Genomic DNA, 13,624 nt, shown 5'->3' on the forward strand with positions numbered 1-13,624 from the left:
AAGCATGGCACAGAGGTCATCCCAATGAGTTATTCGGAAATGGCTGGATCCTGGGACTTGCATGGATGATTTTGTGCATGTCCCAGTAATTGTACCGACTGGGGATGGGAACCGTTGGCTGGTGCCGGTTCGCAAGCATTCCATTGACCTAACAGGCTGGCATCAATATTTGAGTTCGTTCAGATTTCCACTAGCGGCTGCTTTTACCGATCCAGGTTTTTTTCAGCTTGGAAAAAATAACAATATTAATATTGATATTTTTAAAGGAAATACTGATATTTTGAAGGAAGTATTGATTTTTTTAAAAAAAGGAAATATCGATAAATTATCGTAGTGAGTAAAAACTTATTGAGAGCTTAAAACCCATCACATACAGAAAGCGTTGCTGGGATGCCACACGTTAAGGGCTAAATGCTGCTGTTGGGTGATGGGTCACAGGTTGAGCAGGCTTCTCCTGTAGCATGTCTTGACAGTAAGAGTGGATTTGACAAAAGGAAAGGCTTCTTCATCCCGCCCTTTGAAAAATGCAAGTGCATTTGGAGGAAGCGGATTGTCTGGATCCATTTCAATCAGGCTTCAGGCCTGGACATGGGACTGAAACGGCCTTGGTCGCCTTGGTGGATGATATGAGGAGGGCATTGGATAGGGGCGAATGCACCTTCCTTGTCCTCCTGGATCTCTCAGCGGCTTTTGATACCATTGACCACGGTATCCTTCTGGACCGCCTGAAGAGGTTACGCATAGGGGGCACTGTATTGCAGTGGTTCCGTTCCTTCCTCTCTGGTAGGTACCAGAGAGTGGCATTGGGGATGAGGTTTTGGATCCTTGGCCTCTCACTTGTTGGGTGCCACAGGGCTCCATCCTCTCCCCGAAGCTGTTCAACATCTGTATAAAGCCGCTGGGAGCTATCATCAGAAGATTTGGGCTGCAGTGTCACCACTATGCGGATGACACACAGCTTTATCTCTCATTCAAATCTTCACCGAGGTTGGCTGTAGAAACCCTGTCCAAGTGCCTGGAGTTGGTGGATGGGAAGGAATAAGCTCAAGCTGAACCCTGACAAAACCGAGGTACTGTTTGTGGGAGACAAGGGAAGGTTGGGGGATGTTGACCTGGTGCTCAATGGGGTACAATTGCCCCTGAAAGACCAGGTCCGCAGCCTGGGGGTCATTCTTGACTCCCAGCTGTCCATGGAGGCTCAAGTCTCAGCTGTGAGCCGGGCGGCGCTGTATCAACTCCATCTGATACGGAGGCTGTGCCCCTACCTCCCCAACCATCTGCTCCCACCGGTGGTACATGTCCTGGTCACCTCTCGCCTAGACTACTGTAATGCGCTCTACGTGGGGTTACCCTTGAAAACGGTCTGGAAGCTGCAACTGGTACAGAATGCGGCGGCTCACCTGATCAAAAGCAGCCGCCAGCGAGATCACATCACTCCAGTGCTGAAGGAGTTGCATTGGTTACCGGTTGTTTTCTGGGCCCAATTCAAGGTGTTGGTTCTGACCTTTAACACCCTATGCGGTTTTGGCCCCGTCTATCTGAAGGAGCGCCTCCAGCATCATCAGAGATGCCACTCAACAAGATCAGCCTCAAAAGGCCTTCTCTCTATCCCACCAGTTAAAACAGCTAGGCTGGTGAGAACTAGGGAGAGGGCTTTTTCAATTGTGGCCCTCACTTTGTGGAATTCCCTCCCAAATGATCTCAGCCATGCCCCTTCTATGATAAGCTTCCTCCGGGCCTTGAAGACCTGGCTCTTCAGGCAGGCTTTTGGGGTGGGTTAGGTTTTATTATTATTGTTGAGGTTTTTAATGTTTTAATGTATTTTTATGTTTTTATTTTGTACGTCGCCCAGAGTGGCTGGACAGCCAGCCAGATGGGCGACTAATAAATTTTATAAATAAATAAATGGGGGGTGCGTGTGGAAAGGGGACACTCACATCGCCAGTGCCTCCCTTCCCCACCTCCGACACGCTTTTCCTTGCTTCTTGCAGAGATGCCTTAACAAAAATGAAAGATGTCTATATCAAGAACCCACAGATGGGAGATGCGGCCAGTGTGGATCTCAAGTTGGGCGAGCTTGCACAAAACCTGGAGAGGCTGAGGCTAGAAGTGCAGAAGTTTGAGGTGCAGAAAAGAGCTTTTCATGTTCCTTTCGGGCAGGGATGAGGAGGGTAGGCCCTGCCAGACGGCGCTAGATTGCAACTCCTAGCATCGTCCCTGGCCTCTGGGCTGGCTGTCCTGGCTAGAGCATGGGCATGAGGAGACGGTGCACAGGTTCCCTAAAGGATCTTTAAGAGTTTGCATGAGGAGTTAGGATTGGTTAATCAACTACTAGCCACTTTGAGATATATATGCGTTATAAGGGAAATGTGAGAGGTTAATGTGCATAATAGCCAGCCCTTGTGCACTTTCCCCAAGCCACATGAAGAATGTGCACATAATCTGTCTACAAAGAGGGAATTGTGCACATTTCCTGGTCAATATATAACATCAGTATATTGCACCTGTATATTGGAGAATGTGCATCTATTGATTGAATTCCACGCACTCCCTGGCCATTGTGTATAATCCCCAACAGGCTTTGGAGAATGTGCGTCTCTCAACCGAATTGAGGGATCCCAGGGCAGCATTGCAAAGTGTTGTTGTTTTTACACCTGCCTTCACCCTCTTGGTTTGCCAGCTTCCAAAGCGCAATGACTGCAGAGGTGGGAAAGGAAATCAGTTGATGGATGCTCGCTTTTTTCTTTACCGGTAGAAGGCCCACGTGAGGGAGGATCAATGGGGGGGGGTGCTTGCAAAATGTGTCAGAGCTGGCCAGCAGCTGTGAGATGGGGAGGGGGGGGAACCTCTTTGCGATGAAGGGCTGCAGCTGCTCACGGGCAGTGCATTGAAAATAGACTCCAAGATACAGAGGAGAGACCACCCCGGCAGGAATAGCAGGGAGAGGCTGTAGCTCAGTGGGTAGAGCACCTGCACTGCATGCAGAAGGTCCCAGGTTCAATCCCTTGCAGCATCTCCAGGTAGGGCTGAGAATGTGCCCTGCCTGAAACCCTGCATGCTGCTGCCAGGCAATGTAGGCAATATTGAGCTAGATGGACCAACATTTAGACTCTGTATAAGGCAGCTTCCTAAGAACATAAGGAGCGCCCGGCCGGATCAGGCCAAAGGGGGCCCATCTAGCACCTTTCTCCCCGCAGGGCTGGCTAGCCGAGGTGGAAGGCCGGTTGCCTGCACGGACTGACACGACACGCCGTCAGAGCGGGATGTACGAGCCTCAGAACACCTTGACGGTCAATAACTGCGCCCAGGATCGCGAAAGGTACCGTATCTGTGGTGCACCGTCCCGCTTTCCATGTTGGCCTGTGCAGTTTCTCACTCCGCAGCGCCCCCTGCTGGCTCTGAGTGGGAAAGTGGCAGTGCAAAAAAGCCCATTTGCGAGTCGTCGAGGCTACAGATGAACAAATATGTCCGATTCAGTTGCCCAAGCTTCTCGTTTTTCTGTCTTAAATTTGTTTCTCTACATTTCCCCAACAATCTGCGATTAATTTTTTAAAAATCTTCATGAAGATTCATCAGCATTTTTCTGCGGCTTTCTCCTAATCAACAGATTTCTCTGTGCAGCTTTGACTAACGCATACATTTTTGCAAAGCCGTTTTCCTTAATGCAGGGCATTTAATATGTGTATTTTTATGGAAACTTTGCTCCAATAAATGCCTTTTTGTACACGACTTGGCTGGAGAACTGCATTGCAAAATTTGGAAAAGTGTGAATTTCAAAAGATGCCTGCGTTTCAGTTCCCGTATCGTTCTGGAAAGTGCACATTTGGCAGGTTTGCCTTTAAATGCAAACTGAATTGAATTCCTCCCCCGTCCCTCCTCAAGACAAGGACCAGTACGCCCAAAGTGCTATTTCAACCGTTTGATTCAAAGACCTGTTTTTGCTTTTTTGCTTTTAAAAGCCACTGCAAATCTGGACACGATAGTAACCTTGCTAGGATTGCCCTTATCCTGAAGTCCTTAGGCTGACTCCCTGCCACGCTCTGAATCAAGGTTCTAGTCCTCACTTCTAATGGCCAAACTACCTGTGGCATTTTAATAATCTCTGTGTGTTCTAAGGAGCTATTGTAAGGCAGGGCTGGGCATATTAGGATCAGAACCACAGCATGCAGGAAGGAAGGGTTTTACCCTTAAACACAGATAGGTTGGATGCAATCATGCATTTAAGGAAATGTGTTCCTGATTTTGAGCAAGTCTCCCTATCGCCCTATCCCTCACAACAGACTCTCCTGATGCTTGGCACTGCAGTTTGTTGCTAAGCTGCAAGGCCAAGTGTTTATTTATATATTATTTTATTTATATCCCGCCCTTCCAGCAGGAGCCCAGGGCGGCTAACAAAAGCACCAAAAACTTTAAAACAACAAACTTCATAAAACAAACAAACGTCATAAAAACAAACTTTAAAACACATTAAAACAAAACATCTTTTAATAAAAACGTTTCTTAAAGAAAGCTTTCAAAACATCTTCTAAGATTAAAAACATTTTAAAAAGAAGGTTTAAAAACATATTAAAAAAGCAATTCCAACACAGACGCAGACTGGAGTGTGTTAGGAGAGTCTTTTCTGGGGGATAAGGTAATAGGAAGTTCGGCTCGCAAATGGGGACAGAGAGATTTAGGGCAACGCATGTCCTTAAATGCACAATTTCGGTAAGGGTTGTCCGGAGAGTTTCTGCAGCACCTGGAAACACCCCATCAGCTGCACTGGCCAGAACTGATTTGGAGCAATCCTGTAGCAAACTGCACTAAGCATAACAGCGTAGAAAGCACTGGCAGTCCCACAGAAGTGGCTCGCCATGGGGAAGGCCTGAGCTCACCGGTTGAGCCAACTGTGTTACATGCAGAAGGTCCCAGGTTCAATCTCTGGATCTCCAAGTAGGCCTGGGAATAGCCACTGCCAGTCAGACAATGCTGAGCTGGATAGACCAGTGGTCTGACTCAGTACTGGGCCAGAGTTCAAGGTTCTCGTCTTGGTGTACAAAGCCCTACACAGCTTGGGACCAGGATACATGAAAGATCGTCTTTTCCCTTATAGACACAGTCGGTCACTGCCCTCTGCAGGTGAGCGCCTCCTGCAGATACCATCTCATCAGGAGGTCCGCTCTGCGCAACATAGGAAGCGGACCTTTAGTGTGGTGGCACCGACTCTTTGGAATCCCCTCCTTAAATATTATCTTTTTGGCACCACTGAAGACCTTCCTCTTTCAACAAGCCTTTTAAGTAGAGACCTTATCCCAGTCTGCCTCTGTGCTAGAATTGCTTTTTTAAGAATGCATTTAAAATTTTTAATGATAGTTTGTTTTAATATATTTTAAAGTCTGTTTTTATGATTTTTTAAAGTGTTTTTAGTGCTGCTGTTTGCCACCCTGGGCTCCTGCTGGGAGGAAGGGCGGGATATAAATCTAATAATAAATAAATAAATAATATAACACAGCTTCTTATTTAAATCATCCCTTTCTTTGGAACCTTGAGGACTTGGATCTTAATTTTAGTTTTGGAAGAAGGGCCCCAGCTCAGTGACAGAGCATCTGCTTTGCATGCAGAAGGGTCCCAAGTTCAGTCCCAGATGGCAGCTGCAGGTAGGGCTGGGAGAGACTCCTGCTTGAAACCCTGGAGAGCTGCTTCCAGTCAGAGTAGACAATACTGAGCTAGGTGGACCAGTGATTCGTCTCTGGATAAGGCAGCCTCCTGTGTTCCTTTATAATGATGCACGTGGACTGGCGTCTTCTCCATTGTCCTCCCTCCCTGGGCCACCGCCAGGCCCGTTGCTATAGTTGTTATGTTTATTTCCTGTCTTGAGCAGTCCGGATGGCAGTTACACAGAGGAACCGAGCCAGGAGAGTGAGATGAAAGCGCCAGCGCCAGAATTCGACGACGAGTTTGATGATGAGGAGCAGCTGCCCACCATTGGGACGTGCAAAGCTCTGTATACCTTTGAAGGTGCGAGCCAAATCTTCGGGGCCAGGCCAGATCATAGGATTATAAGGGACCCTGGTGGTCATCTAGCCCAACCCTGTTCAGTGCAGGGTTTGCAATGCAGGATGCGAGTACAGGTGGCCGGTCCAGCCTCTGTTTAAACACCTCTAGTGATTGACCTTTGTTTAGGTTGCAGTCCAGTATACACTTACCTGGGAGTAAGTCACATTGAACCCAGTGGAGCTTACTTCTCAGTAGACATGTGTTGGATTGCAGCCTTAGGTGGCTTTTGTTCACTAAGGGCTCCTCCAGACTGGTGTCTCCTTTGCGGGCGTATTCTGCGACATGTCATTGACGCAATAAGAGTATGTTAGTGATGGATTTATACCGTTCTGCTTTGTTGGCTATTCTGCGATTCGTCCCCAGTGTTACCACTTTTATTTTTAGTTGCCTTTATTGCATGGTTGTAAATCGCCTTGAAATTTATAGGAAGGGCAATTCATAAATTTGTAACAAGAGGACTAAGTAACAGTAAATAACCTGAGGCCTTCCAGTTGTTGTCAGGCTCTGGAATGCTTTTGAACTGGCACTGGCCAACAGATCCCATCCCTAGTTATGACAGCCCTCTTTGAATAGAGAGGACGCCCTCACACGTTTAAGACAGGGCCTCATAAGGTCTGTTGTATTGTTCTATGGTCCTATTCTTAATGTTTTAAATTGTGTTAGTATCTTAAGTGTATGTTTCATGGTTTTAATGTCATGAATAGTTTAATTCTATTTTAATTGTATATTTTTGTATGTTTTTTTACCTATGTGTAGTTTTTATTTGTAAGCCGCCCTGAGTTCCAGTTTTGGAAAAAGGGCGGGGTAAAAATAAAGATTTATTATTATTATTATTATTATTATTATTATTATTATTATTATTATGTGCCTGAGAATCCCCTCTGGCATTCCGCCGTGAGGCAACCCCCCTGTGAGGCAAGGTTGCAGCATTTGGGGCTTCTTAGTTTAGAGATGGATTGATTCCATGAAGGAAGCCACAGACCTGAACTTACAAGATTTGGACAGGGTGGCTCACGACAGATGCTATCGGAGGTCACTGATTCATAGGGTCACTGTAAGTTGTAATCGACTTGATGGCACATAACAACAACAAGTTTAGACAAAAGGAGAGTAAGAGGTGATGAGATAGAGATGTAAACAATTATGCATGGCGTGAAGAAAGTGGGTAGAGAAACGTTTTTCTCCCTCATAACACTAAAACTCAGTGAAGCTAAATGTTGAAAGATTCAGGACAGACAAAAGAAAATACTTCTTCATGCAGCGCATAGTTAAAACTGTGGAATTCACTCCCGCGAGGCAATGATGGCTACCAACTTGGACGGCTTTAAAAGAGGATTAGGTAAATTCATGGCAATTAAAGCTATCCGTAGCTACCAGCCATGATGGCTACCAGCCACAATGGCTACACTCTGCCTCCACAGTTGGAGGCAACATGCTTCCGAATAACCGTTACTGGAAACCGCAGGAGGGGGGAGTTACTGTTACTCTCAAGTCCTGCTCACGGGCTTCCCGTTGGGACATCTGGTCGGCCGCTGTGGAACAGGAGGCCGGGCCAGGTGGGCCCATAGCTTGAAAAGGTCCCCTGGAATCTACTGCCCTAATCCATCAGGATTTTCTACCTTTCAGGTCAGAACGAAGGAACCATTTCGGTCACGGAAGGGGAAACGCTCTACGTCATCGAGGTAGACAAAGGTGACGGCTGGACGCGGATCCGGAAGAACGAAGACGAAGAAGGCTATGTCCCCACCTCCTACGTTGAAGTCTTTTTGGAGAAGAATGCCAAAGGTGCTAAGACTTACATTTAACTCGCCTGCCTCTGGTTTTGGTTTTTTTGCTTCTGCAGGGCTTGGCCCTCTGCGGGGACTTTCCCCTCTCTGCCCCTGTGGCAAAAGCCTTTTGAGGCTGGCTCGGAGAGCACTAAGAAAGGGCACTGTTTTTCCCATTCCAAAAGGATCAGGGTTGTGTGCTGCCTTAGCACTGCAGGAGCTCAGATGAGAAGGTGCCACAGAGAGGGACTAAAAAAAGGACTATGGTTTATATTTGCAGGGTGTTTTTTGGGGGTGGGGGGAATCACTCAAAATCTTCCCTTACTGACGTATGAGTTGAAACACAGAGAGAGCTCAGAGTTTCAGTCTCTTGAGGTGCGGAATAGAAACCTTGTCATGGAAGACAATCCCTTGCCATTTTTACTTGGGAGTAAGGCCTGCTGGGTTGTAACCAATACTAGATCTACTCAAGAGCAGACACTTTGAAGTGAATGAACATTGCTGTCTCAGGCCCATTGCTCCCTAGTAGGCATGGTTTCCACCCATGTCTTTTTTGCAGGTAGGAAAGTGACATATGCCTGTCTGTTTTTTTTATAGCATCGTCTCAGCCACAGACAACTCAACATACAATTGTAGGCTCTCACCTAGGCTACCAAAACGTGGCACGTTACGCCTTTTTGTTATTGGAAAGAGCCTTAGGCTGTAAGCACACAAGTTGCCTACACCAAAGCATTTCCATTACTCACACCTGGAGGGGGAACAGGTGGATTTGCCATTCAGTTGTGCAATCTCTTTAAGAATTTAAGAAAACACACAGGCAAGCTGCTTCCACCAGGTTTTACAGTAAAAAGGGGCAGGGTTTGACTGGCGTCATGTGCCCCCCGTTTTCAGAAGAGAGAGGTGGAGACGCACTGGAACCGGCAGAACAGCGAGCGTGCCTTTACCCCTTAGATTCACGGTTCTGCATGTTCCATTCCTCTTGCAAAACACACCATTCAAGTTGGCGGCATTTGGTTCTGACGATCTCACTTTTCTTTTGACAAAAACAAGTGCCTAGCCCTCATGGGCGCAGAGATGAAAGCAAACGAACAGAGATCTAGGAAAAGTGCAGAAGCGGACGTCTGGAGCTAGGCAGGCAAATGGTGAGATGGGGCGGGGGGGTTGCATTCCTCTCTTCCCCTGCAGCTAGCAGAGGTAGAACAAAGTTACTGGAGATGCTGTTTGTGCAGGGTATTCGGAGAGCTGAACCGTGCTGTCTCCCACTTATATTTTGAAAAACCCAGTCCCAGAAAGGCGATACAACACTTTGTGCTTCTCCTGAACGTGTGGGTGGGCTCTTATTCAGGGAGCTCGTTTGTTTTCCCCCGCAAGAGCAACTAGTTCAAAGATTTTAAAAAGGCCCTTGATGATAAAGTTTGACGCAAGGCCGTTGCTGTTTTCAAGAGTGTCACTGGGCAAGGCAAAAAAACATAAAACACTTGTGTGTTTCTTTAAGGCACCCCAGGGGCGGTCTAGATCCATGTGTTTATTTTTCCTCCCCAGCTGCTATGGGAAATCCTTGGGGTTTCCCGAGAGAGAAGATTAGGAAGAGCAGGCCCCTCTCCTAGAAAGACAGGCCTTGTCTGCACCGTTAGTGAACTTTCTGCAGCTACAGGAGAGAGGCTGCAATCCTGAGCTGCCTTCTCAGGCTGGGGAGGGGGGGAATGGCAAGTTCCAGCAAGCCTTGCCAGAGCTCTGCGTGAAAGGGATGTGTGCCTCAGAGTCTCCTATGGGGTGCTGGGGTTCCATGGCAGATGTCAAGGGGACACGCCAGGTGAAAGCGGAAAGGTTGCAGCATGCTGGGCTTTCTTAGTTTGGAGAAAAGGTGAGTCAGAGGCGACATGAGAGAGCTGTATAAAATTAAGCATGGCAGGAGACAGTGGATAGAGGAAAGTTTTTCTCCCTTTCTCATAAGACTAGAACTTGTGGACTTCCAATGAAGCTGAATGTTGGCAGATTCAGGACAGATAAAAGAAAGGACATCTTCACACAGCGCATAGCTAAACTATGGGATTTGCTTCCGCAAGAGGCAGTGACGGCCAGCAACTTGGAGGGCTGTAAAAGAGGATGAGAGAAATTCATAGAGGAGAAGGCGATCGATGGCTACTAGCCACGATGGCTACGTTTTGTGTCTGCACTCGGAGGCGCTGTGCTTCCAAATGCCGGTTGCTAGAAATCGCAAGTGGGGAAAGTGTGGTTGCCATCATGGGCATCCGGATGGCCACTGTGAGAACAGGATGCTGGGCTAGAGGGGTCCCCTTTGGCCTGACCCAGCAGCCAGGCTCTTCTGATGTTCTTACAAAGAGGCTCCCCGATGACAGAGTAGGGACGGGGGCGAATTTTGATTCAATTCGTATTTCAAGCAGAACTTACCAAATTCGCACTTTCCGAAACAACATGAGAACTGAAACACAGCCATCCTTCGAAATTTGCATTTACTATAATTTTGGGATGCAACTTGCCAACTAAACAAACTAAATTTACAAAACAGCATATATCAGGGGAAGGTGTGCATAAAAAGGAACACGAGTGAAAATAACAGGCAAGAAGGCGTGAAGTGATGAGAAACGGCTTGCAAAAAATGTGTACCTTTGTCAAAACTGCCTACACAAATGTGTTTGCTTAGAGAAATTTGCACTGAAATGGTGGAGAATTTTCATGAGGATTTTTTTTTAAAAAAAAAACCACAGATCTCTGTAGAAATGTAGAGGACAGAATTTAACATTGGGGAAATGAGAAACTGAGAGAACCGAAGCAGACAGCTCTTTCCATCCCTATGACAGACAGTCTGAAAATGGCTGGCCTAGTTAGCCATTTCCCAGGCTGCTGTCCAGATGCTGCCCCTTGCATCCTGGGGAAATGGAGTGCGCGTTCCCTCTTGAACAGCCTGATCGTGGGTGGTAGGAAGTCAGCCATGGGTGCTACATGACCATGATCCGTCAGCTGGATCTGCGCAGGCGCCAGCAAAGTGGGATCCCTTCTGCTCTCCCTGTCCACATGCAGAAAACATTCCATAATTATGGAAGCGTACAAAGCCTTCAGCCAAAAGACGCTGCCCAGGACTGTGTCCCCTATCTGTCTCCCCAGCTGCCTTTCATGGGATTGTACCGTTTGTGGGTGCAGCAATAACAAGTTGCAGTGGAAACTGAGGACAGACCCCCACACACCTTTGGTGAGTTCCAGAGGCCAAAACTGGGCAGGAGAAAGGAGTTTCTGGGGGATGTTGACCCTCTCTCCTCCGTGTCTAAGGCCACGAGGACCGGAAAAGGCTTTCTGAAGGTCAAGTTGGGTGCAAGATCCCTAAAGCTCCAGCGGGTGGTACGCACCTAGTTTTATCTCCCTATCCTCCCGACCCCCCAGCTTTACACAGAGACTGGGAGAAAAAGGAGGAGGGAAGGAGGATTAAGCACCTCCTCTTCTGCCTGCTGGTTTTCTCTTGTGCAAATCCACTCAGCTGCTGGATTGCAAAGGTAAACGCAGGTTCGGAAATGTGCCTTTGGTAAGATATTCTCATTCTGACTGGAGCTGTTCTTTCTCATGAGACAGCATGGTGCTTTGGATCTCTTTGGGCCCTCTTCCTTCCCAGGATGTAAATGCACACACACACCCCAAAGACACTGGCAGCATGACAGTTTGCAGGCATTTCCCGACAAGCCGGACTCCTGCTATTAAAAGATGCCAATGTGCTTTTAAAGCTAGGGTTAAAGAAAAAAATGTGCTTGCTTGCCAATTTTTTTTTTTTAAGATCTTCCTCAGAATGACTTGATAGCCATTATTTAAAGAACAACGTTGATAGGTTAGCTGTAGATAATTGAACTTAAAACTGAAACGTGACTTGAATTTTTGTTTTAGCATATTTTGTGGGAGCCTTTCACTTTTATATACATATACTGATAGGTACCACTGTCGTACTGGCTGATCTTCCTCAACAAATAGCTTTCTCTGGTTTTAATGAAACACCGCAGACCAAACAAAACAAAACCCGGGTTATGTTGTTGAAGTTCTTTCCTTATGTCTGTGTTTTGTACTTTGCTTCAAAAAAAGGTTAAGGTGCAAGCATAAGATGCAATATTATAAAATAATGTCAAAAATTTTATATATATAAACAATGTAAAATCCTTATAGGTGTTCTCGTATAATAGTACACATACATATTAGTACATATTTGTAAACAACTCAGTGCCCGTACATAATAAAGAACGAAATATATAATATGGTCAAAACAATATCAATATGAACATGAAGGACAACTTTTAAACAACGGCCAATATACACATTTTGCATTTCATTCATGGGCACCGAGTTGTTTACAAATATTTTTTTTTGGCCATTTGTGTACTATTATATGAGCACAAGATCCTCCGTGCCACAGAGCGGTAAGCGGCGGTAACGCAACCGAAGCTCTGCTCACGGCCGGAGTTCGATTCCAACGGAAGGAGGAAGTCGAATCTCCGGTAAAAGGGGTCGAGGTCCACTCAGCCTTCCATCCATCCGTGGTCAGTAAAATGAGTATGCTGGGGGGTAAAGAAAGGCCGGGGAAGGAACTGGCAATCCCACCCCATATATACCGTCTGCCTAGTAAACGTTGCAAGACGTCACCCTGAGTCGGAAACGACTCGCACTATAAGTGCGGGGTCACCTTTACCTTTTTATATGAGAACACCTATAAGGATTTTATATTGTTTGTTTATATATATATTAAATTTTTGATATTATTTTATAATACTGCATTTTATGCTTGCACCTTAACCTTTTTTTGAAGCACTGAATTTACGTTAAGGTAGATTTTAACTTCACAGTTTTTTGTGTTTTGTACTTTGCCTGCTTTAGAATCAACATTATAAGGAAGTCCACGTGCAAAGCTGAGGTTTGTTAAATCTGGACCGTTCTTTCCCCATTCTGTTTATTCTTAGATGTATGGCTATCCCTTCCTGTAATAAAAGAAAAAAATGTTTTTATTTTCTCAAATTCGTGGGGTTTTCTTTTATACTTTCTGGCTGTGGAAGTTACGCATTTACTTTTGGCATAGGTCTGGAGGCTGTTGCATTGTGCTGAATCATATCATGGATTCGTTCATTACCGATTACTTGTGCTTAAAAGTTGCTTTTCAGCTGCCTTAGAGCTCTCTGTAGCTGCTAATGTCTGGAACACAAGCCAAGTTGTTGTTGTTGTTTTAAATGTATTTTGTGCATGCCTTCTCCTCTTTGAAGCGAACAATCAGAATAATTTGCTCTCTGATGCTTGCTTTGGGACATAGTAATTTTACTCTGGGGTAGTCTTCATTCATCCCTGCCACCACCACCACCCTGCCGCCGCCAATGTTGTGCTGAATGCAAGAATTTGATTCTTGTAGACAATTGTCGCTTGCTGCAGGGGTTAGCTGCAGGGAAGGGGATGCAAGGGGGAAATTATCTGCCCCTTCCCCATTACCTCTCTCCTCCGAGTTGCTCTTTCCTCCCATCACTTTGCAAGGCCCAGCCTTTAGGTTCGAGGCTCCAGCATTAAGAAAAGCCATGATCAATATGGGAAAAGGTGTGTGGAGGGGGAACCTCACAGATATTTGTACCCGTGGGCAACAGTGGCCTCTATCCAAATGCCTTCAGGTCTCTCCCCCCAAAAAAACAACACACCATTTACTGCATCCTCTCTTGCCATTCATTTGCTGGAAAACACAAAGGCTTAAAAGCACTTTTAAGAGTCATCTTTATCTCTCTTTTTTTTTACATCTGTTTCTTCATGAGAATCTTCCCAAAAAAGGAACCCTGGAGAGGTGGAAAAAACAA

At 46.2% G+C, this 13,624-nt stretch overlaps 1 protein-coding gene across 18 annotated transcripts in view; it reads left to right on the forward strand.

Annotated features, from left to right (window-relative positions):
• Nucleotides 1-13,624, forward strand: part of FNBP1 (formin binding protein 1) — a 106,906-nt gene that overhangs the window by 87,837 nt on the left and 5,445 nt on the right. For 10 of the 18 annotated variants that reach the window (XM_061603802.1, XM_061603807.1, XM_061603806.1 and 7 more), the window contains 4 exons: nucleotides 1,992-2,124; nucleotides 3,198-3,319; nucleotides 5,858-5,997; nucleotides 7,663-11,887. In XM_061603802.1, coding sequence (XP_061459786.1) covers nucleotides 1,992-2,124; nucleotides 3,198-3,319; nucleotides 5,858-5,997; nucleotides 7,663-7,841 — 574 coding nt within the window. In that variant the 3' untranslated portion in view covers nucleotides 7,842-11,887. Of the gene's footprint in view, nucleotides 1-1,991; nucleotides 2,125-3,197; nucleotides 3,320-5,857; nucleotides 5,998-7,662; nucleotides 11,888-13,624 lie in introns of those variants that run through there. The other 8 variants (XM_061603803.1, XM_061603810.1, XM_061603812.1 and 5 more) reach the window with 2 other exon arrangements.

This window comes from Rhineura floridana, chromosome 20, assembly GCF_030035675.1.
Source record: "Rhineura floridana isolate rRhiFlo1 chromosome 20, rRhiFlo1.hap2, whole genome shotgun sequence".
In the NCBI taxonomy this organism is placed as follows: Eukaryota; Metazoa; Chordata; class Lepidosauria; order Squamata; family Rhineuridae; genus Rhineura; species Rhineura floridana.